The 21,038-nt window shown below is 47.5% G+C and overlaps 1 protein-coding gene across 2 annotated transcripts in view; it reads right to left on the bottom strand.

The window, feature by feature from the left end:
- The window catches only part of LOC137521736 (phospholipase A2 inhibitor gamma subunit B-like), a 68,372-nt gene extending 62,666 nt beyond the window's left edge, over positions 1-5,706 (bottom strand). The window contains exon 1 of one of the 2 annotated variants that reach the window (XM_068241401.1): positions 5,541-5,706. In XM_068241401.1, the coding sequence (XP_068097502.1) occupies positions 5,541-5,589 (49 nt within the window). In that variant the 5' untranslated portion in view covers positions 5,590-5,706. Of the gene's footprint in view, positions 1-3,514; positions 3,624-5,540 lie in introns of those variants that run through there. The other variant, XM_068241402.1, reaches the window with a different exon arrangement.
- Positions 5,707-21,038: the final 15,332 nt, after the last annotated feature.

The raw sequence follows: 21,038 nt of genomic DNA, 5'->3' as shown, positions 1-21,038 counted from the left end.
ATAGCTGGAGTCAGCTGATCGGCCTGAGCAGTTGACTCCCCTTCTACTAGCATAAAGGTCCTGTCGCCTGGCGCACGCGTAGCTCTCCATCTGTGTGCACTAGAAGGACCAGGCAAACCAGCATCATGTTGCTGCGCGGCAGAAGCCGCCGGCTGGGACCATGCCGCTTGCCCATGTGGCGGCATCTTCGCTATTCATTACATGCTGCCCCTTTCCTTTGGAATTATTATTTAGTATTTATATAATGCTGACATCTTCCGTCTTTCCCGATTATCGCATGCTGTTACAGCCCTGCACCCAATCCAGCATGCCAAGTAGACACATGCGACCAATTTCAGTCCGAAATTGGTCTCATCATCGATTGGGCATGCTCTTGCCGGCACCAATTTTCATCCCATTCAATTATATTTATCGAATCGGATTGTCGATCAGCCACCAAGTCGATTCATCTATGGGCACCTTTACAGTTCTCCTTTAAAAAGGTAACATCAGGGAAAACTAACAAAATGAGCTTTACTTACCCGGGTCTTCCTCCAGCCCCTGGCAGCCGATATGGCCCTCGCCGCAGCTCCGGTGTCCTGGGATACCCTCCACTACGCCTGCGCCGCTGTCAAACGCGCTCACTTGGTCTGCAGCATTCTGCGCAGGCGAAGAACTACTGAACTACAGAACGCAGTGGATGCCAACCTGGTGGGGTAGGCATCTACAACGGAGGGGATTCCGGGACACCAGAGCTGCGGCGAGGGACATATCAGCTGCCAGGGGCTGGAGGAATCCCTGGGTAAGTAAAGCTCATTTTGTTCGTTTTCCCTGATGTTTCCTTTAGGCTAGGTGCACACATAGCAGAAACGCTAGCTAGACATTCAATAGATTAAAAGGGAAAAATTGGGACTAAATGCTGGAATGGTAGGCTTTGGGGGGTCCTTGGCAGTTGCTCGCTGTGCCTCCGGGCTATTGTGGCTAAATCTGTGCTGAGTGGGCTCTCCAGCCCACAGCACAGATCGGGAACCACGCAGGCGATCAGACTTCCCCCTTTTTTTCCCCCACTAGGGGGATGACCTGCTGGGGGGGTCCGATCGCCGCCGCTCCGTGTGGCCGAGCGTGGGGGGCTCCTCAAAGCCCCCCTCCGCAGCGATTTCCGCCCTCCGTTCCTCTCCCTTTACCTATGGGCTGCGTAGGACGGATACCCGTCCTGCGCCGCCTAGGATAGGCTTCAGCCTATCAAATGCCGGCGATCTCCGGCCAATAAGAAGCCAGGGATCGCCAATCTCCTTTACGGCACTGTTGCGGAGGATTTCTTCCACGCGTGTTTACAATTAGCCTGCGAGCCGCGACCGGAGGCTCGCAGGCTATTCACAGAGACACCCTTCGTGAAGTGACATGGAACGGCCACTCGTTTCCATGTAAAACCACAAATGACCATCCGCCGCCTATCGGCGTTAGCTGGTCGTTAAGTGGTTAAAGGAATCAACTGTGCAACAGAAAGAGAAAGGACCGGGCACCAGCTGCAGTCTACCAATTTACAGTATTTCATCCCATCCAGTGACAGATACAAAAGATCAGGCAGCAGGTCTAACAGCCGTTTCGCAAGCGAGACCTTTTTTGGTCTCTGAGGAAGCAAGCGTTGTATCTTGCGAAATGTCTGTTAGTCCTGCTGCCTGATCTTGTGTATCTGTCACAGGATGGGATGAAATAAATTGGTAAACTGCAACTCAGCTGGTGCCTGATCCTTCCTCTTTCTGTTGCACAGAACGCTAACTAATGGAAGTCTATGGGCCAAATGAAAAAACGCATATGCATTTTGTAGGCGTGCGTTGTTAAACGCTGGTTTTGTTGCATAATATTCAAAAACGCACAAAATGAAAGTCAATGGGAACGCAATGGAATGCGTTTTTCATGCATTTTCCTTGCGTTTTTATATGCTTTTTTTTTATTGTTTTGTGATATTTTTCCGCTTCCTGTTGTCTTCCTAGTGATTTGCATAAATCAAAATATTAAAATGCATACATCCGAACCGCAAACGCAGAAACCGCAAATTAAAACGTACTGAAAACACACACAAAAAAAAACCCCGCACATGACAGAAAACGCGACCTTTCACGCTCTGTTATAAGTGCACCCAGACTTAAAGGGAACCTAAACTGAGAGGGATAGGACTGTTTCCTTTTAAACAATACCAGTTGCCTGACTCTTCTGCTGATGTCTTTAGCTGCAGTAGTGGCTGAATCACACACCTGAAACAAGCATGCAGCTAATCCAGTCTGACTTCAGTCAGAGCACCTGATCTGCATGCTTGTTCAGGGGCTGAATCTAAAAGTATTAGAGACACAGGATCAGCAGCAGAGTCAGGCAACTGGTATTATTTTAAAAGGAAAAATCCATATTCTTCTCAGTTTAGGTTCCTTTTAAAGTAAACATGAAGCTTGAAGGTTCCCCGATATCCACAACCCCTCTGCTACCGGCCGCAACCATCGTCCTCTTTGTGGCCGGTTGCGGAGAAAAAAAAGCTGTGCACGATCAGCTCCATGATACAGGGCAGACACATCTGTGCAGTGCGGCCACACTCATCCACACAGGGGAGCGCAGACACCAGCAATCTTCAACTTTAATGTCTAATGCTGGGGATACACACTATGTTTCTGTACCGTGCATCGACCAGCTGATCCAGCCAGCTGACAATATTCAGCTGGCCCGATCAAGCCGCTCGACTCCCGCCTGCGGACAATGGCATGGAGAAGAAGAATAATCCAAGCAGGAAAATCTACCTTTATTACCGTTAGTCATCCCTCACAATGTCATTTCTGTTGTGTTGCAAAGTGCACATCTCTGTATCTGGGTAAGTGGTAGCAGTAAAGTATTGTACCGTGTTAGCCATCAGTAAAAGCAAGAACTTTTGAATCAGGGTGAGGCCAAAAACCCACTAGGAGCGCTTTGCGATTTGAAAAGCTCTTGCTAATGTAATGCTATCGGTGTGATCCCACTTGAGCGATGTGATTTTATAAAAATCCACCATCGCATTGCATTAGCAAGAGCTTTTTTCAAATCACTAGCGCTTAGAAATCGCTGATAGTGGGTTTTTGGCCGGATACCATTTATTGGCTTAGAGGTAAGCAAAAAAGCAAGCTTTCGGCTATAACAAATAGTGTTTGTACTTTGCCTAGTTACGTTTGAACTCTGGATTTACGATGTGTCCCCATCACCCAGAGTCTGTGGTATGTAATGGTTTAGCAAATCTGTTTGTCATAAATTAGCTAGCATCCCTGTGAGATCCCACTGAAGTTGTAATTAGGGCATCTAATGACATTTATGTTTGCAAAACAATGTTTCTCATCTGAATGTCCAGTGTATATAAGCTTTGTGTTTTAACACAATATTTGTTAATATACAGGAACAAAGTCTAAAAAAGGCTTTTTAGCCAAAAGCTTACCTCTAAGTTAGTCAATAAATGGTATCATCTTGATTCAAAACTTCTGTGTGAGTGCAGAGCTTTCTTGTGCTGTAAACAGAAGATTACCTGTAGCAATGAGACTGCAGAGCAGGAATAGTAGTCCCAGAGGCTGCATGGTGCTGCGCGGTCTATGAACTGAGGCTCGCCTACATGTGAGCTCTGTCTAGGAACAGCTCTTGTGTTATGAGAGGTGGCAGGGCGGGCAGGTTATCAATACACTGGGGAGGATCCAGGCCATATAAGGTTTCCATTTTCTCCAGGATTTATTTCCTGTTTGGTTGTTTTAGTTAATCGGCATTTGTTTCTCAGTCTACAAGCCTAAACACGTCTGTTGCAGTCGCAATGCTGAAGATTGGCCTTGTAGCTACATGCAGGGGAGGAGACACACATACTATGTGTTCCACAGCATGAGCTTCCTGGTACATTGTGGACACACTCATCCACAAAGGGGAGCGCTGCCAAAAGCAACGGTCAACTCTAAAGAGAACCTTAAAGTGAAGGTCCGAGGACCTTAAAAATAAAAAATCCACTTACCTGCGGCTTCTTCCAGCCCCCTGCATCCATCCTGTGCCCCTGACGCAACTCTAGTGGCTCCCGGTCCCATCTTGTGGAGTAGTCGACCTCGCCAGGTCGGCTTCCGCGTCAGCTTATTCTGCACTCCAGTGTGCAGCTCACTGGTCGTGCTGAGAGCTGCTCATGCAGACGCAGAGGACATCCTGCGCCGGAGGGCGATGAGCAGAGCTGCAGCGTGGGCACAGGACGGCTGAAAGGTGCTTGAGGAGGCCCCAGGTAAGTATTTTTTTTATTTTGAATGTGCCTGGATGTATCCTTTAAAATGAACCTAAAGGCAACAAAAAAAAATGAGCCCCCTGCAGACGATCGGTGCCCTCACAGCTCCGCTCCGATGCTTCTGGACCCGCCGGCGACGACTTCCGGTTTCGCCGTCACCGGCTGACAGGCATGGGAACGCGAGTGATTGTTCGCGTTCCCAGACTGTATATCGCCCCCTCCTGGCCGCAATAGCAGCATAGGGGGCAATATACAGGCTGGGAACGCGAAGAATCACTAGCGTTCCCATGCCTGTCGGCCGGTGACGGCCAAACCGGAAGTGTTCGCCGGCGGGTCCTGGGCCATCGGAGCGGGGCTGCGAGGGACCCGATCGTCTGCAGGGGGCTGAGGGAAGCCCCAGGTGAGTTAATCTCATTTTTTTTTTGACTTTAGCTTATATTTAAAGTGTACCTGGGATGAAGGGAAAAAAAAAGTTGTATACATAACTGGGGCTTCCTCCAGCCTGATCGCTCTGTCGTCATGTTCCTCCGCCGCTTGCAGCCTCCGCAATCTGGCCCGGTAATACGGCAAGTCGGCGGCGGCACAGTGCGTCCTGTGCAGTAATACTATGCAGGAGCAGAACTCTCCCAGCAACATAAGTGTGATGGGGGAGTACACACGGCCAGGCCACACATGCGAAGTAAGCCCTTCAACTCCCATAGTTACCGGGCCAGTTTGCAGAGGCAGCAGGTAGCGGAGGAGGAAGGCGAGGGACTAATCAGTGCAAAGGGGGCTGGAGGAAGCCACAGGTATGTATAACATTTTTATTCGATAGTCTCTGGTTCACTTTGACAAAAAAAAAAAAAAGGGGAGTTTAACTTACTTGGGGCTTCTACTACCCCCCCCCCCCCCCCCCCTTGCAGCGATCGCAGTACTTTGCGCAAAGTCCGGCGTGGGCATAGGACTTCTGCAGGGGGGGGGGGGGGGGCAAAAGAAGCCCTATGTAAGTTCAATTCTTTTTTTTTTTAAGTCAATTAAGGTTCCCTAATGTCGAAGATTGCAAAAGAGGTCCCGTCCCAGTGCGTAAACAGAGGGCTTCAAAAGCCTGGGGAAGCTTTTGGGCCATGGAGAGGCTTCTGAAGTATCAAACTTTTTTCCAGGTTTACGTTTAATGGAGAAAAATAACAATCCAGGCAGGAAAATCTACCTGAATACCCCAGTTTGTCATGATAAAGACATCCCTCACAATCTACTGAGGTGTGAAGAGAACCTCTCTGTATCCGGGTGAGTGCAGAGCTTTCTGTGGCTGTAAACAGAAGCTTACCTGTAGCCATGAGACTGCAGAGCAGGAATAGGAGTCCCAGAGGCTGCATGATGCTGCGCTGTCTATGGATAGGCTCACTGACGCTGTCTTAGGAACTGCTCTTGGATTTCCTACCGTAGGTGTTTCCTATTCCTACTACGGTGGCTGAGGGGAAAGTTGCTGCCACCTGCCTGCACAGCGAGTGATTCAGTAAGTTCCCGGCTAATTGTCCTACCACACAGGGCAGTTCCGTTATACCAACAAACCAGCATACTTTGACAAAAATAGCATACATTTAAATTAAAGTGATATTATCCTTTTTAGTAGACTGTCAGTAGCTTTTCTGCCCTGTCTGTCAACTGTCTGCTGGCGATGCTAGGAGCTCCATCAAGCAAAGGAATGCGCTATGTGGAGGAGGAGAAGGGAGAGACATGCAGCAGAAGGAAGTTCCCAGGGGGATAGGAAAAGCCAGGACACCCCACTTCTTTCTATTAGGTAAGAAGAAGCAGGCACTTCATTAACCCTTTGGGGACAGGTGTTCCAACATTTTTGCATACCCGACAGAATAGCATACAAATGCTACTGAGCCGGCAGCCTGGCCCCCATTAAAGGAATCATCAGGCTAAAAATAAACAACATCAGCATTACTCACCTGGGGCTTTCTCCAGCCCCTTGCAGCTGACTGTCCCACGCCATCCCGGGCTCCCCGCACAGTGCATAGGACCACCTCGCGGTTGTCCTTACTGCGTAAAGCGCCGCTGTCAATCATGGCCACATTGTCCGTGGCGCACTGCACAGGCGCAGAACGACTGCGCAGTGCGCCGTGGACAACGTGGCCATGATTGACAGCGGCGCTTCACGCAGGTGCAGTAAGGACGACCTCAAGGTCGCCCTCTGCACCGTGTGGGGAGCCCGGGACGGTGGAGGAGAGCGGTCGGCGTGGGACAGTCGGCTGCAAGGGGCTAGAGAAAGCCCCAGGTGAGTAACACTGATTTTTTATTTTTAGCCTGATGATTCCTTTAAGGACCAGGCCATTTTACATGCGGGGTGGGAGTGTCAGGCAGCCGGATCCCCAGTATGTCTGGGTAGGTCCCCTGTGTGGCCAGGTGTCCCCCGTATAGCCTGCAGCCTTTACCCACCTCCCAGGCTCCAGCGATGAGCAGCTGTAGACCCCTCCGCTCTCGCCGGCATCCTTTCTTGCGCTGACGTCAAGTTCCGGGTCGCGGCTTGATGACATCATCAAGCCGGGACCCGACACGTCAAAGCGAGCGGGGATGCCGGCCAGAGCGGAAAGGAGCACCGATCGCAGGGAGAATGTCAGGAAGGTGAGTGGATCCTCTTCTCTCCCCCCCCCCCCCCCCACCACCACTGCTTCTCTAACAGTGATCACTACGATCTGCCGGCGATCATAGTGGTCACGTGATCAGGAGCCAATCGCGATTGCTCCTGATCAGTGAGGGGAGATGGCAGCTGTCATATGACAGATTAATCTCCCCTCTCGGGTGCGCACGATCGCGTCGGGAGCGGAAACGGCAGGCGGCATTCCCCAAAAGGTTAAAGAGGATCTGTAAACCTAAATACTCATCACCCGACTGAGGAAGATGGATCCAGCGATGTCCCGCTGACAATGAATGTGCCACGATCCATCTTCCGGCCGGCAGGTACATGCGATGGCACACACAAAGGCCCAAACGGGAAGTCAAGCGATCACAGTACTTTGCGCAAAGTCGTCAAGGATCTTAAAGATCTGATCTGCCATGACGGTTGTTATCGCTGCATGTTGCTAAACGTCATTTCCGTGATTGCAAACCTGTACCAACATCGCAAGATCACTGAAAGAATTGCTTGTTGCTCAATAAATCACCATGTTGTCAGAAAAATCATCGGAAAAATTGTGTACTGGGTACGGGCCCTAAAGGACAGCTGAGACGACAGGACATAAACGTTTTATACAAACTTGATATACTTCCTCCAGTCCCCTCCACGCCTCCCTCACATTCGTCCAAAGCCTCTTGGATCCACCGGTAGAAGCTCTGTATCTCTGCCAGTAGGAGTGTACTGCACAGGCGTAGAACTTTCCCAGCTGCGGAAGCACGACAGGGGAGCACGCATAGACGGACAGCGCCTGCACCGACTAGCCCTGATTGGCTGAAGATAATGGAGCTTCTACCGGAGGATTCAAGAGGCTCTGGATGGCTGCAAGGGAGGCATGGAGGGGGCTGGAGGAAGCGCCCATTATGTATAAAACAAACTTTAATGTCCTGTAGTCACAGGTACACATTAAAGTGTACCTGAGATAGGCTTAATACCTGTATTTATACTTATCTGTGGCTTCCTCCAACCCCATGAGGTCCGTGGGCTCCCTCACCATTCTCTCCAAACGCTCCGTTCAGTAGACGTCACTCCCTGTATTCTGGCCAGACGTGGGCTTCTGCGCATGTGCTGCAAGTGCTTCCCACGCCCAGGAGGGTTCTGCGCCTTTGCAGTGCTGCTGCGCAAGTGCAGAATGCACCCGGCTGCGGGAGTGCAAAGGGGGGTGCGTGTGGCCAGGCCGAGCATGCGCAGAATAGCGCGTCCAACCAGAATACCGGAGGGATATCTACTTAAAGGAGAGAACAGCGAGGGAGCCCATGGAGCTGAAGGAAGCCCCAGGTAAGTATAAATAAAGGTATTAAAGGACAACTGAAGCAAGAGGGATATAGAAGCTGCCATATTTGTCTATGGGAGAGGAGGTAAGGGGTGAATGGGGTATTTTTTGTATTTTTATTTAATGGGATGTACATAGGTGTAATTTTACTATTTGGCCACTAGATGTCCCCCTATTCCTGGTGTGTACTGTTTACTGAAAACACGCGTTAGAGGAAGTATGTACTAAAGGGCGGCAACGTGAACGCACACAGGAATGTGCACAGCGGTGACGCGGTAAGGTACATATATCTACGCCCCTGGAACTGGAACAGTCATCCCACAGGGCGTAGATATACCTTCGGAATATCAATTAGTGGTTAAAGCAAAACTAAACTGAAAATAAACAGATTAGAAAAATAATTGTTTCTGTAATGAAAAAAAGTGCCCCTATGGGGTACTCACCTGGTGGTGGGGGGGGGGGAGGAGGATGTGTAGCCTCTAGATCCCAAATAGACTTCCCCCGTCCTCCTCCGTCCCTCTGTGCCAGCGCAGGGGCCCTCAAAATTCAGTAGCTCAATCCTGCTAAGCTTTCTTCGGAAAAAGACAGGCAGGATTGGGTCCGCGCCACTGCGCAGGTGTAGCACAGACATGATCAGGCTCGCCTATTTCTGCCAGAACCTGAGTGGGATGGAGTTAGCACGCATGCACAGAAAGGGCACACTTCGGGGGTCCCAGTGCAGGATCGAGAGGATGGAGGAGGATGGGGGAAGCCTCTCTAGAATCCAGAGGTTTCCCTCTCCTGAGGTGAGTATCCTTTAGCATAGCTTCCAATTGTCCCTCTTCTGGACAGACAGTCCCTCTTTGGGAGCCCTGTCCCTCTGTCCCTCTTTCCTCCTTATTTGTTGCTCTTTCATGACTTTGTCCCTCTCTCTATGTAAATATATATATTTATCTACTAGAAAATGTGTTTGACTCTAAGCTTTATTCCCATTCTTTAAATTGATATATTACTAATTTAATATGTTAATATGAAGGAAAATGAACCAGAATAGAAAGGACCAGTGTGGTGTGAATTATAAAACATCTTTTTCTTATGAAATCTTTATGGTATGTGTGACTACGGGTGTGATGGGGGCATGATCAGGGGTGTGACAGGGGCGTGGCTTAAGTGTCCCGCTTTCTCATCTCAAAAAGTTGGGAGGTATGCCTTAGGGGAGATTTTTTTCTTTTCTTTTTACAGGTTAACTTTAAGGACCTGCTTCCACTTGTGCCATACTACCTGGTCTGTGGGTACGAAGACGAATCCCATCAGTTGTGCCATGCACGGCTTTGGGATTCGCAGCCTCCTGCATGGAAACGGATGGCAATGTCAGCCGAATCCCTAGCGCAAGCGATTCGGCCAGCGCCGCCATTGTTTCCTATGGCAGGTTCACTGTGATTTGCCCGCGGGGAAACTTTGCAGGTTCTGCGCTTTCCTGCGCTAGTGGAAACGGGTTCTAAAAGCAAAAACAGTAAGTTTAATGTTTTTAATTCCTAAGCTGAATTAGCAGTGTTTTAAAGTGAGAAGAAACTCACTTCTGTATATAAAACTTGTGTACCGGTTGTCACAGACCGCAAGGCCGGCCTGCAGATGGAGTAAATCGATTAGCGTCAGAAATCCTCTCACACGGTCATTTGTTCATCACGAAGGGTAACCCGCGTTCGCAATTTGATGAACTGACTCGCGAAGGGAGCGTTCGGATGCCAATGGATTCACCTCACACATAAAATTCAAAGATCTGCCACCAAGCAAGTTACACAGCCCGCTACTGTAATTATACTAGGACTTGGAGAACGCTCTATTAACCCCTAGCAGTATGCAGGAACCTGGGTCAGATCGTCATATCTGGGCCGGGTTCTCGCATACGGGTTATAAAGGCACACTTCTATTAAACACAGGGTAGCGATTTCAGGAGAATAGGTACGATTGTGTATGTTCAGCAACAGGTCATAACCGCTAAATGATTTTTAAACGTTTAACAACAAAAATGCATTACATACAGTTATATACACCAATTAACATATACACACAGAGCTTAAAAATAAAAGGGAATAAATCAGAAAATTCTTACTTAGTTATGGCTAATTAGTTCGCTATGGGTCTGTTTGACCCTGAACCCCCCTATATCTCCTATGGCCCCTCTCCTCCTCCTCTGCCTTCCATCTTTGCGCTTTCTGGACGTCCTGTGTTTGTGGGCGTGTTGCCCCCATCCTGCTGGTGGCCTGGTCCTTCTCCTGCAGCTTTAGTCACGCATTAAGATGCTAATTTTTGATATAGATCTCTTGTTTGAGATCCTTTATATGAATTGTTTTTGAGTCGGTGTTATACTCATACCCTTTTACCACTTTTTTGGACATCTGGCTATATTGTTTTGCCAGTTGGTTTGATGTCCAGTGGGTTTATTAGATAATCTGGCACTAATTGGCTATCAGCTCAAGGCACTTTTTGAATAACTTAAATATATAAAACAATGTTTTTTCCTTTTCTTTTTTTTTGAACACGATAATATTTCTTAAAATGTTTATTCTACTTGTGTGTGTGCGTGTTGCCTGTTCTGCCCCCATGGAGTCAGCTTCTTACCAGTCTATAAGTTTGTGTTTTTGTTTTGTATGGGGGCAAGCTTCACATGGTGGAGTTTTCTGCGGGTTTTATTTCTTTTTTTCTCCCCGTGGAGCTCTTTCCGGATTTGTTGCGGCTTCCTCCTGGGGGCGGATGACGCACACGCTAGCCTGATTGGTTGGCCGCGTGTTGCGTAATTAGGTAGGCAATAACGCTAGCCCAGCCACGCCTCCCTTTGAAAAAGCCGGAAGAGCCGGCGAAACATGTCAGGGTGGTCGGCGTGGCTCTGACACCCTGGGCGCTGCTTGTATCAGCCTCCCGCTGCTTCCCACTGATTGCAGCCAATCATCGCCGGATGATTTCCGTTTTGTTGCTGGATCTCGCCAAGCTGTCGCTTTGCACCTTTGGGACTTGATACCCCGCTGTGGGCATCGACACATTTGCATGTTGCTGGACGCTGCTGCACGGCTGGTTGATCGGGTACTGTGTCCATACGGCCCCAGCATTCAAGCGTCAACATACTGACAAGCGGATTCACCCGTCCTGACGGGTTCTGTCTCCTCACATATGTCCTCCCCTAGCCGTGAGCTCCGGCGGTGGGTTGTAGGACTGTACTGAATTGTACTGAACTGAATCCGGCCACTCCAGAAGCTGGTACAGTATGCTTTTTACTGCTGATGTATGAACAATATGGTCTTCTATGGGCATGATCCGGTTCACTGAATCAAATGCAATCCACACTGTTTTGCTTCTCTGGGGCTGCTGCAGCTTACTAGCTTAGCAAATCCTAAGCTGGACTAATCAACATTGCATGCTATTGCTTGCTTGGCATATCCATCAATATTTTGGGATCCCTGATCACATTAGGTGATCTTAGCCAGGAATGGACGAATGTGGATGGGTGCAGTGGGTGAATGCTGATTTACCGGCAGTACTGTACGGGTGTATTTGTGTTTTTTAACTTTGAATTTATGATTAATAAAGATATTTTCTATTTTTATAAATCTTATTGTGGTAACTTTCTGCACATGCCTTCCAAATCCCCAGTTCCCTTGAAATTTACCTCATTAGGTATGGCTGATAGTCCATTTGGAGAATGAAGAAACAGTCCAGTTTAAAAGTAGGCATTCAGGTTTAGGCTAGAAACCCACTAGGAGAGCTTTTCTGAGCGCTTTGTGATTTGAAAAGCTCTAGCTAATGTAATGCTATGGGTGTGATCCCACTTGAATGATGTGATTTTATAAAAATCCCCCATAGCATTGCATTACCAAGAGCTTTTTCAAATCACTCACGCTTACAAAGTGCTCCCAGTGGGTTTCTGGCCTTAGAGTCCTTGAGCACTGCAGGCGCTGGCTCTCCTTTAGCGCCTGCATGGACGTTCCTGGTCGATGGAATTTGGAGAACTGAGGGAGGGTCCCTCGCAACCACTTTTGACTGACCTGAGTTTTGGGCTGTCACTACCTGGAAAGTAGGTGTGTTTCAGGCGGGGTTACCTCCTAATCAGCAGGTTGCCGCCGAAAGACTCAGAGCAGAAAATGTACCCATTATTAATAATCTGTGTGACTCCGCCCCAGATTGGCGCATCGCAAATCCGAGGCTATATTCATAAGCGGCCTGCGACCCTGTATCAAACGAGGCTACTCGTGCCTATTCTATCGCATGCGCTCTACGCAGGCCGGATAAAGTGGTTTTCCTACGAATTCCTGACAGCTAGAAAATTGCAATTCATGTGAATGATAGAACTGATTTCTAGGTATCAGGAAATGTAATTTTTGTCTTGCTGTGCCAAACCTATTTTGAATTATTAATAAATGAAAGTTCTCTTTGTTAGAAGCTATGAGTTTGGAGGGAATTTTTATCTCAGCCAGTTTGAGCTGGCTTGGAGACATGAGCTGGGTAGCCAAAAGGCTCTACCCAGGGGGGTTACCCACGTGTGAAATTCTTTCCTGACCTGACACAGGATATGGGGGGGAAGGTTACTGTACTCTCTGCAATGCTCTCAGAGGGGGAAAAGAGAAAGGAAAGGCATTTTTTGTACAGTTACACAGCACTGACAGTGATGGTTCGGGACCATACGAAAATCGTTGGCGATTACGCACACTACTTTCCGTAATGTTCGCCACACCAGTTGTTAGGTGTAAGAATATTAGTTTAAGGCCTCCTTTCCACGAACTGTTGATAGGCAGTGAAATGCCTCTCAAACTCTCTCATCTGCTCACTGCTGCCTGGTAACTGCTTACTGGTAACTGTTTGCTGAGCACACAGCTCAGCAGTCCGTGGAAAGGAGGCCTAAACAATACCAGTAGTGTCTGAATCCCACACCTGAAACCAGCATGCAGCTAATCTTGTCAGACTTCAGTCAGAGCACCTGAGCTGCATGCTTATTTAGCAGGACAGCCAGACAATTTGCATTGTTTAAAAGGAGATATATCAGCCTCCATATTCCTTCCAATTCAGTTGTGTTTTAACATAGATTTTTTTAATATACATAGAAACATATAATTACCTGGTTAATCCTCCAGTATAGATAGATATTAGGACATGCAGCATTTTGTGAGCACTTTTGCTTTAATGCAAAGTATAGGAGCACGGGCAAAGCACGCATAAATCGTAAATGTAAGCGATTTGTATGTGATTTTAAAACAATGGAACTACCCAGAAGCACAGTGTATTTAAATCCACTAATCAAACTGAGAATCGCTAATTGCAAACGCCATGACATCACTGACAAATCGCTGACACTCAACAGATTGCTACCTGAATCGCTGGAAATCGCAGTTGCCTGCAAAAATGCTTACACAAACCGTTAGCAATTGCAATAGTGTTTTGCGATTTCTAGTGTGTTCCAGGCCTTACACCTATCTAAATGATGTTCCCCTGAACCCATGGAGAGTGTTGCAGCAGTGCGCACGCTCACCTGTCTGCTGGTGCGCTCCTCCTGTGTCCTCTCTCCATCACTGCCAGGGTGCCTGTGTCATGTATGTGCTCACGAAACACACGTGTCACATGGTACAGGCGCCCACCGGCGATGGAGAGAGGACACATTAGGAGCACACCGGTGGACAGGTGAGCGCACGCTCTGCTGCCAATACTCTGCATGGCCTGGCGGGAAGCACATTAGATGAGAAGGACCTGGGGGACCGGCCATGCTGAAATCTATTGAAAATTTGTGTGGCAGTAAGGGCCTGTTCACATCTGAAACCGTTTTACGGGAGTGATTTTCCCGCGATTAACGCGGAAAAATCACTGGACACTGCGGCGGTTTTGGAGCGATCGCGATTAGCGTGCTTTGCACGCTAATCACGATCGCTAATCGCGGAATGCTAATTGCAGGCAAACCGCTGCATTCAGCACGTTTGTGGTTATCGCTAACCGCAAATGCGGGAGTCAGAACACTGCCGATGGCTACAATGTGTAGCGGTTTTTACAAAACCACTAGCGGTTTGCCCTGAGCGATTCCCGCTCAGGTGTGAATAGGCCCTAATAGACCCCTCTCTAATCAGATTTCAGTCAGAGAGGGATCTGTCTGATGGTCAAAACTGGTGGCCCTCTATGTACGGCCACCTTAAAGGACAACTGAAGCGACAGGGATATGGAAGCTGCCATATTTATTTCCTTTTAAGCAATACCGGTTACCTGGCTGTCCTGCTTATCCTCTGCCTCCAATACTTTTAGCCATACAGATCAGGTGTTTCTGACATTATTGTTGGAGCTCACAAGATTAGCTGAATGCTTGTTTCTGGTGTTATTCAGCCACTACTGCAGCCAAAACCTGGGACCTTTACTTCTTTGAGGTAAATAAGGTATCGCCCACACTTGTCGTCCCCTCCCCCTACCTCCCCCCTACCTCCCAAGAAGAAAAAAACAAAAACCTCTGTCACTATTAAGGCATCTGATTCTGCTGTGATGGCAAATCACTCTTTGTTTGGGTTTGGATGATACCTATAAATACATACCTTATTTACCTCAAAAAAGGAAGTTACTGGATTTAGGAACTCAATTATTTATTGAAGTAATTATAACCGCCAACATATTACGCAGCGCTGTACAGGGTATATTGACTTGTCACTAACTGTCTCTCAGAAGGGCTCACAATCTAGAATCAGAATCAGAATCAGAATCATTTATTTCGCCAAGTGCGACCGAGGTCGAACCCGGAATTGGTTGTGGTTCACATGGCAATGGCAACATACAATAGACAGTAACATAAGCATAACAAACACAAGCGAGACAGAAAATAACGATAATACAGCAAGACAGGCAATAGTCCATCGAGACAGGCAGTGCCTACACATTTTTGACGGTCTATGCAGTACAATATGCGGTTTGCTTCAAGCAGAAATCTTCCGTGTTTGGATGTTGTGCTACTCCTGGATAAGTAAGTTAAATGAAAAGAGTCCAAGAAGAGCACCAGGGTAATAGCTGGGTTCTTTACAGGCCCTGGCTCCAGTGTGCCCTTGACCGGGCTGATTGGCTAAGTTGGCCTGTGCGGCTGGCTTGCCGACGAGAGGCAGGAGTTCAGCAGGAGGGCTGCTTGGGGAAAAAAGGTGTCCCTACGCCTGTTAGTCTTAGAGCGGGTGGTCCTGTAGCGTCGGCCCGATGGGAGGAGCTTAAAGAAGCAGCAGCCTGGGTGGGATGGGTCCTGGGAGATCCTGCTAGCCCTTGTTTTCATTCTGGTGGTGTAGAGGAGGTCTAGCGGCGGCAGAGGAGAGCCGATGATCCTTTCCGCTGAGCTGATAACTCTTTGAAGCTTGTACTTGTCACTAGCGGTTGCTCTTGCATACCACACGATAATGGCGGAGCAAAGGGTAGCTTCAATAGTGGCAGTGTAGAAGCTGGACAGCAGCTTCTGAGGCATACCAAATTTTTTCAATTGGCGCAAGAAGAATAGTCTCTGTTGAGCCTTCTTCTGGATTTTGGAGGTGTTCTGCGCCCACCTTAGGTCGCTCGTTAGGGTTGTGCCCAGGAACCTAACGCTGGGGACCCTGGACACTTCAATCTCGTTGATGAAGATTGGTTGTTGTGTGGGGGAGTGTCTCCTGAAGTCCAAGATCAATTCCACTGTTTTGGCTGCATTTAGGACGAGCTTGTTGTCCTCGCACCATCTGCCGATTCTCTCGGTCTCGCTTCGATAATCGTGTTCCCCCGCCTCCCCTATGAGCCCAATGATAGTGGTATCGTCCGCAAATTTGATGACCTTTACGGAGTCCGCGGAGGAGGTACAGTTGTTGGTGTACAATGAGAACAGGAGAGGTGACAGAACACACCCCTGCGGAGCACCTGTGTTGGTCGTACTCACAGTGGAGAAGCAGTTGCCGAGCTTCACCTGTTGTGTCCTGTTTGAGAGGAAGTCCTTTACCCACGCACAGAGTGTGGTGCCGGCTCCAAGATGTGCCAGGTTGTCGATCAATATATTTGGGCAGATTGTATTGAATGCCGAGCTGAAGTCCAAAAACAGGATCCTAACGTAGGAGTTTGGTCTTTCAAGGTGTTCCGTGATGTACGCCAGACTGATGTTGATGGCGTCATCCACGGATCTGTTGGCCCTGTATGCGAACTGATGTGGATCGAGAAGGGGGCTGGCGAGGCGCTTCAGGTGGGCAAGGACCAGACGTTCGAGGATCTTCATGACTATGGGGGTGAGGGCCACAGGTCTGAAGTTGTTGAGCTCTGTGTTGCCTGGCTTTTTTGGGACCGGTATGATTGTGGCCCTTTTGAGACAGGAGGGGACACTGCCTTCCGCCAGGGACCTATTAAAAAGGGGTTACATGCAGCGGTTTGCTGGCGATTCCGGAGCTAGTCCCTAGACTAGTGATATGTCTATATATGTATTATATCATAGTCTAGGGCCAATTTTAGGGGGAAGCCAATTAACTAATCTGTATGTTTTTGGGATGTGGGAGGAAACTGGAGTGCCCGGAGGAAACCCATGCAGACATGAGGAGAACATACAAACTCCTTTCAGATGTTGACCTGGCTGGGATTCAAACCGGGAACCCAGCGCTGCAAGGCGAGAGTGCTAACCACTACGTCACCATGCTGCCCTGAGTGAAACGCATTGACTTGCTACATTGAAGCAAAAGGGATATGGAGGCTGCCATATTTATTTCCATTTAAGCAATACTAGTTGCCTGGCTGTCCAGCTGATCCTCTGCCTCTAATAATTTCAGCCATACGCCCAGAACATGCAGCAGGTCAGGTGTTTCTGACATGATTGTCAGATCTCAGGGTCCATTCACACTTGAGCGGGAATCGCACGATTCCCGCTCAAGGCAAACCGCTACCGGTTTTTAAAAACCGCTAGCACATGTAACACTATGGCAGTGTTCTCACTGCCGCGTTTGCAGTTAGCGTTAACCCCAAAGGGGTTACATGCAGCGGTTTGCTGGCGATTCCGGAGCGATCGCGATTAGCATGTATAGAACCGCTAATTGCGATCTCTCCCAAACCGCTACAGTGTCCAGTGATTTTTTTTTTCGCGTTAATCGACCATAGTCACTACAGTGGCATACCGTATACTCTCCTGCTCACATCATTGTAGCAGGCAGAGCTGTAGGTGGAGCTTAATTTTTATTTTTAGTGTTAACATCATTTTTAAAATATCTTCTAGGGAACATTATTCATTTATTTTCTGTAAAAGTAGTAGTACCATCTATTCAGTCATTTGCTTGTTATTTTGCTTGTTTTCCTGCAGGTGGCGCCTTTACACCACACACAGTAGATGACAGTACTGTACAGTAGGAATAGATGAGGTTGGAATTTGTGATTATGTTGCACTGGTCTTGGTTCAATAATGTAGTGAAGCAATTAATGATTATAGTTAAATATAATAATTTAAGGCCTGTAAGCTGTGAGGATCCATCTGAAAATAGCGCCTGAGAATAATGGCGCACGATGTTGCTGCTAATCCGTTTCTCGCTTATCGTTATTTAACGTTAAAGCCTTATCGTTATTTAGCTCTGTTTATTTGATTGAAAATTAGCGTTAACATTGTATCGTTATTTATCGTTGTAAAAAGTGGTGATATAAAAGGTATACCTAACCCTACTCTCAGTCAGAACCCTCTCTGTACCTATCCCTAACCCCTAGACACCCCCTGGTGGTGCCTAACCCTAAGACCCCCCCGGTGGTGCCTAACCCTAAGACCCCCCTGGTGGTGCCTAACCCTAAGACCCCCTGGTGGTTCCTAACCCTAACCTTGACAGTGTTGCATTAAACCCATTCACTGTTTTGCAGTTAAATAACGTCTGCAGTTTGGCTTATGTAGGTTAGCTATTGATAAATAACGTTACTGTGCGCAATGTCTGCTGTTTGGTGCTATTGATAAATAACGTTACTGTATGCCGTTTTCCTTCTTTTTTCCCTGTGCGCCATTATTATGCAGTACTAACGATAAATAGCAATAAGCGTATCTTTTTAATGCGGCGCCATTTTTATGCATAGGCGCTGTGCGCCATTATTCACTGATCCGAGCTGTGAGGTGTAACTTCCAAAAACTGGACTTGTTTTTCTAGCAAATCCCAAAGATTCTTGATCACACTGAGATCTGAGGTTTTCGGAAGCTACAAAAAACGTGATTTACCAGAACAGGCCAATTGCACATTTTTTTGGGATGGAATCCTGCCTGTTTTTTAGAGCTGGGTGGGGGCACTATGGCTATCGTTCATAAAGCATTCCTGCATGCGGAAATGCTGAAAACAGCTGAGTTTACCAACCATTTGGCAAAATGTATATTCATAAAAGCTGCTTCCGCATGAAAAGCTACAATTCCTGAGCAGTGCGGGAAATTACCGCCTTGTGCGGTTATTATCTCCACCCATGTCACTATATGTCAATTCATAAAGATTAGAGCAAGCGGAATCAGCACGGAGAATACCGCTCCCTTGGCAGAGCCGATAAGCATGCGGATAACAGCTAACTGAATGGAGACAGACCTCCCAAGCAGCAGCAGTGAGAGACGGCATCCCAGAATCCCAGAAAAACGGCATCCCAGAATACACAGACTTTTTTTTAACCCCTTGGGTACCTGTTTTCAGATAAATTTCACATTAGAAAGCCTGCATGTGTAACATTTTTTTTAAGTTCTTCTAAGTTGTGGCAATTAAATTGATTGTTTAGAAAGACTAAAGGTGCGTACACACATGCGACTATAGTCGTTAGTAACGATCGTTCCCCGATCTTTACCAACGGCGATCGTTACAAAAAACGAACCACCGACTATTAAGGCAAACGACGAACGAGCCAAATCGCTACAAAAGAAAGTTCTGTCTCGGCGGATTTTTTCCAACGACGATCGTTTGCAAAAGTAGTGCATCGTTGGAAACGATCGTTCGTACTAGGCTTGACATGCGCATTTCACTATTTCTCCATGAAACTTCTCATTTTTATGCGCAAGCGCAATAGTTGCTTTACGTGATGTAACGTTCGTTCTAACGATCAGATCGTTACACACATTTTAAAACTAACTTTACTTAGGTCGTTCTTTCATCAATTAAAAGTTCGTTCGTCGTTCTCAACGAACGATCGTTGTCGCATGTGTGTACGTAGCATAATAGACAGATTTAGCACAGATCCAGGGCAAGGAGAGGCAGTTAAAAAAATGCACATGTAAAGGGATGCTGGGGCTGCCTCTTCTATTCTAACGCTGTCTCTGGAGGAGAGAATGTATCAACTTAGGCAGCTTCTTGTGTGTCCGCAAGCCTACCACCTGTCTACCGCCAGCCTAGTTCGGAAAAAAATACTGCAGTGCTATCACAACTGTAAACATTTTTATGAATTAGCACACAGAAGTCTAAAATACCGAATGTGGTATTTTCCTGCACGGATTTCTTTTACTAAACACACTTTTATGAATGATAGCCTATGTGTTTATTTTTTTTTTTTTTTTTTTTGGGGGGGGGGGATGTTTGAGGCAGACACGTATCTAGAGGGGTGCAGGCATAGATCATGCCATGGGTGCAACTGCACCATGGTCACCATGCCTGCCTCTGTGCTGAGCCCCATGCTCATAAGACTTCTGTTACATGGCTAATTTATTTATGTATGTGGGGGCAATTGGCTTAAAGGATACCCGAACTGACATGTGACATAATGAGATAGACATGTGTATGTACAGTGCCTAGCACACAAATAACTAGGTTGTGTTCCTTTTTTTCTTTCTCTGCCTCAGGGGTCGTTTCCACTATTGCGAATCCGCATGCGTCCAACGCATGCGGATTCGCACATGGTATGCAAGTGGATGGGCCTGTTTCCACTGTTGCGTTGGTGATGTGCGTTTTTTTCAGCGGTGAAAAAACGCACAAAAGAGCCAATGATTTCGCCTGAGAGTGGAATGCATGCGAATCGCATGCAATGTATTTAATAGGGAAATCGCATGCGTTTTCCCCATGCGTTTTTTTTGCCGCGAATTCGCATGCAAATTCGCATAGGTACCGATGTAAATTCACACAGGCAGTGACATGGTTAAAATCGCATATACCCTCACCTATGCGAATTCGCATGCGAATTTGCGGCAAAAAACGCACGGGGAACCGCATCCGCATGCAATTTCATCAGCGGTGGAATCCAGGCGATTCCGCACCGCAACAGTGGAAACGAGCCCTGAAAGAGTTAAATATCAGGTATGCAAGTGGCTGACTCAGTCCTGATTCAGACAGGAAGTGACTACAGTGTGACCCTCACTGATAAGAAATTCCCCTTTTTTACCTTTTTCTTGCTCTCAGAAGCCATTTTCTGCTAGGAAAGTGTTTTATGGTCGGAATTTCTTATCATTGAGGGTCACACTGTAGTCACTTCCTGTCTGAGTCAGGACTGAGTCAGCCACTTGCATACCTGATATTTAACTCGTTCAGGCAGAGAACAAAAAAAAGGAACACAGCATAGTTATTTGTGTGCTAAGCACTGTACATACACGTCTATCTAATCATGTCACATGTCACTTCGGGTATCCTTTAATGTTAGAAAAGACGATAGAGAGGGAACAAGAAGAGGTATCTCCAAAAGAGTAACTTCAGCAATATCCTGAGCCAAAAACCACAGGCAACCACAATACATGTATGCAAGGAAGGATGCTGTGTTTAGAGGGGCGCAATTTCAGTGTTTGCCATAGGCTCTATATTGCCCAGATACGCCCCTGGGTTGAGGTCCCATTGCCTTATGTGTGTTTTGGGTTGTTTAGGAATGCTGCCTTATTATATGTGTGTGTGTGTGGGGGGGGTGCCTAATTATTCATTTTTTTATTTTTTAAGGGGGGGGGGGCGCTTATTTTATGAGGGTTTTTTGGGGGTGGGGGT

The sequence above is a fragment of the Hyperolius riggenbachi genome, chromosome 6, assembly GCF_040937935.1.
Source record: "Hyperolius riggenbachi isolate aHypRig1 chromosome 6, aHypRig1.pri, whole genome shotgun sequence".
In the NCBI taxonomy this organism is placed as follows: domain Eukaryota; kingdom Metazoa; phylum Chordata; class Amphibia; order Anura; family Hyperoliidae; genus Hyperolius; species Hyperolius riggenbachi.
Note: the sequence above shows the minus strand (reverse complement) of the source record. Positions and strands in the feature narration are given on the sequence as shown.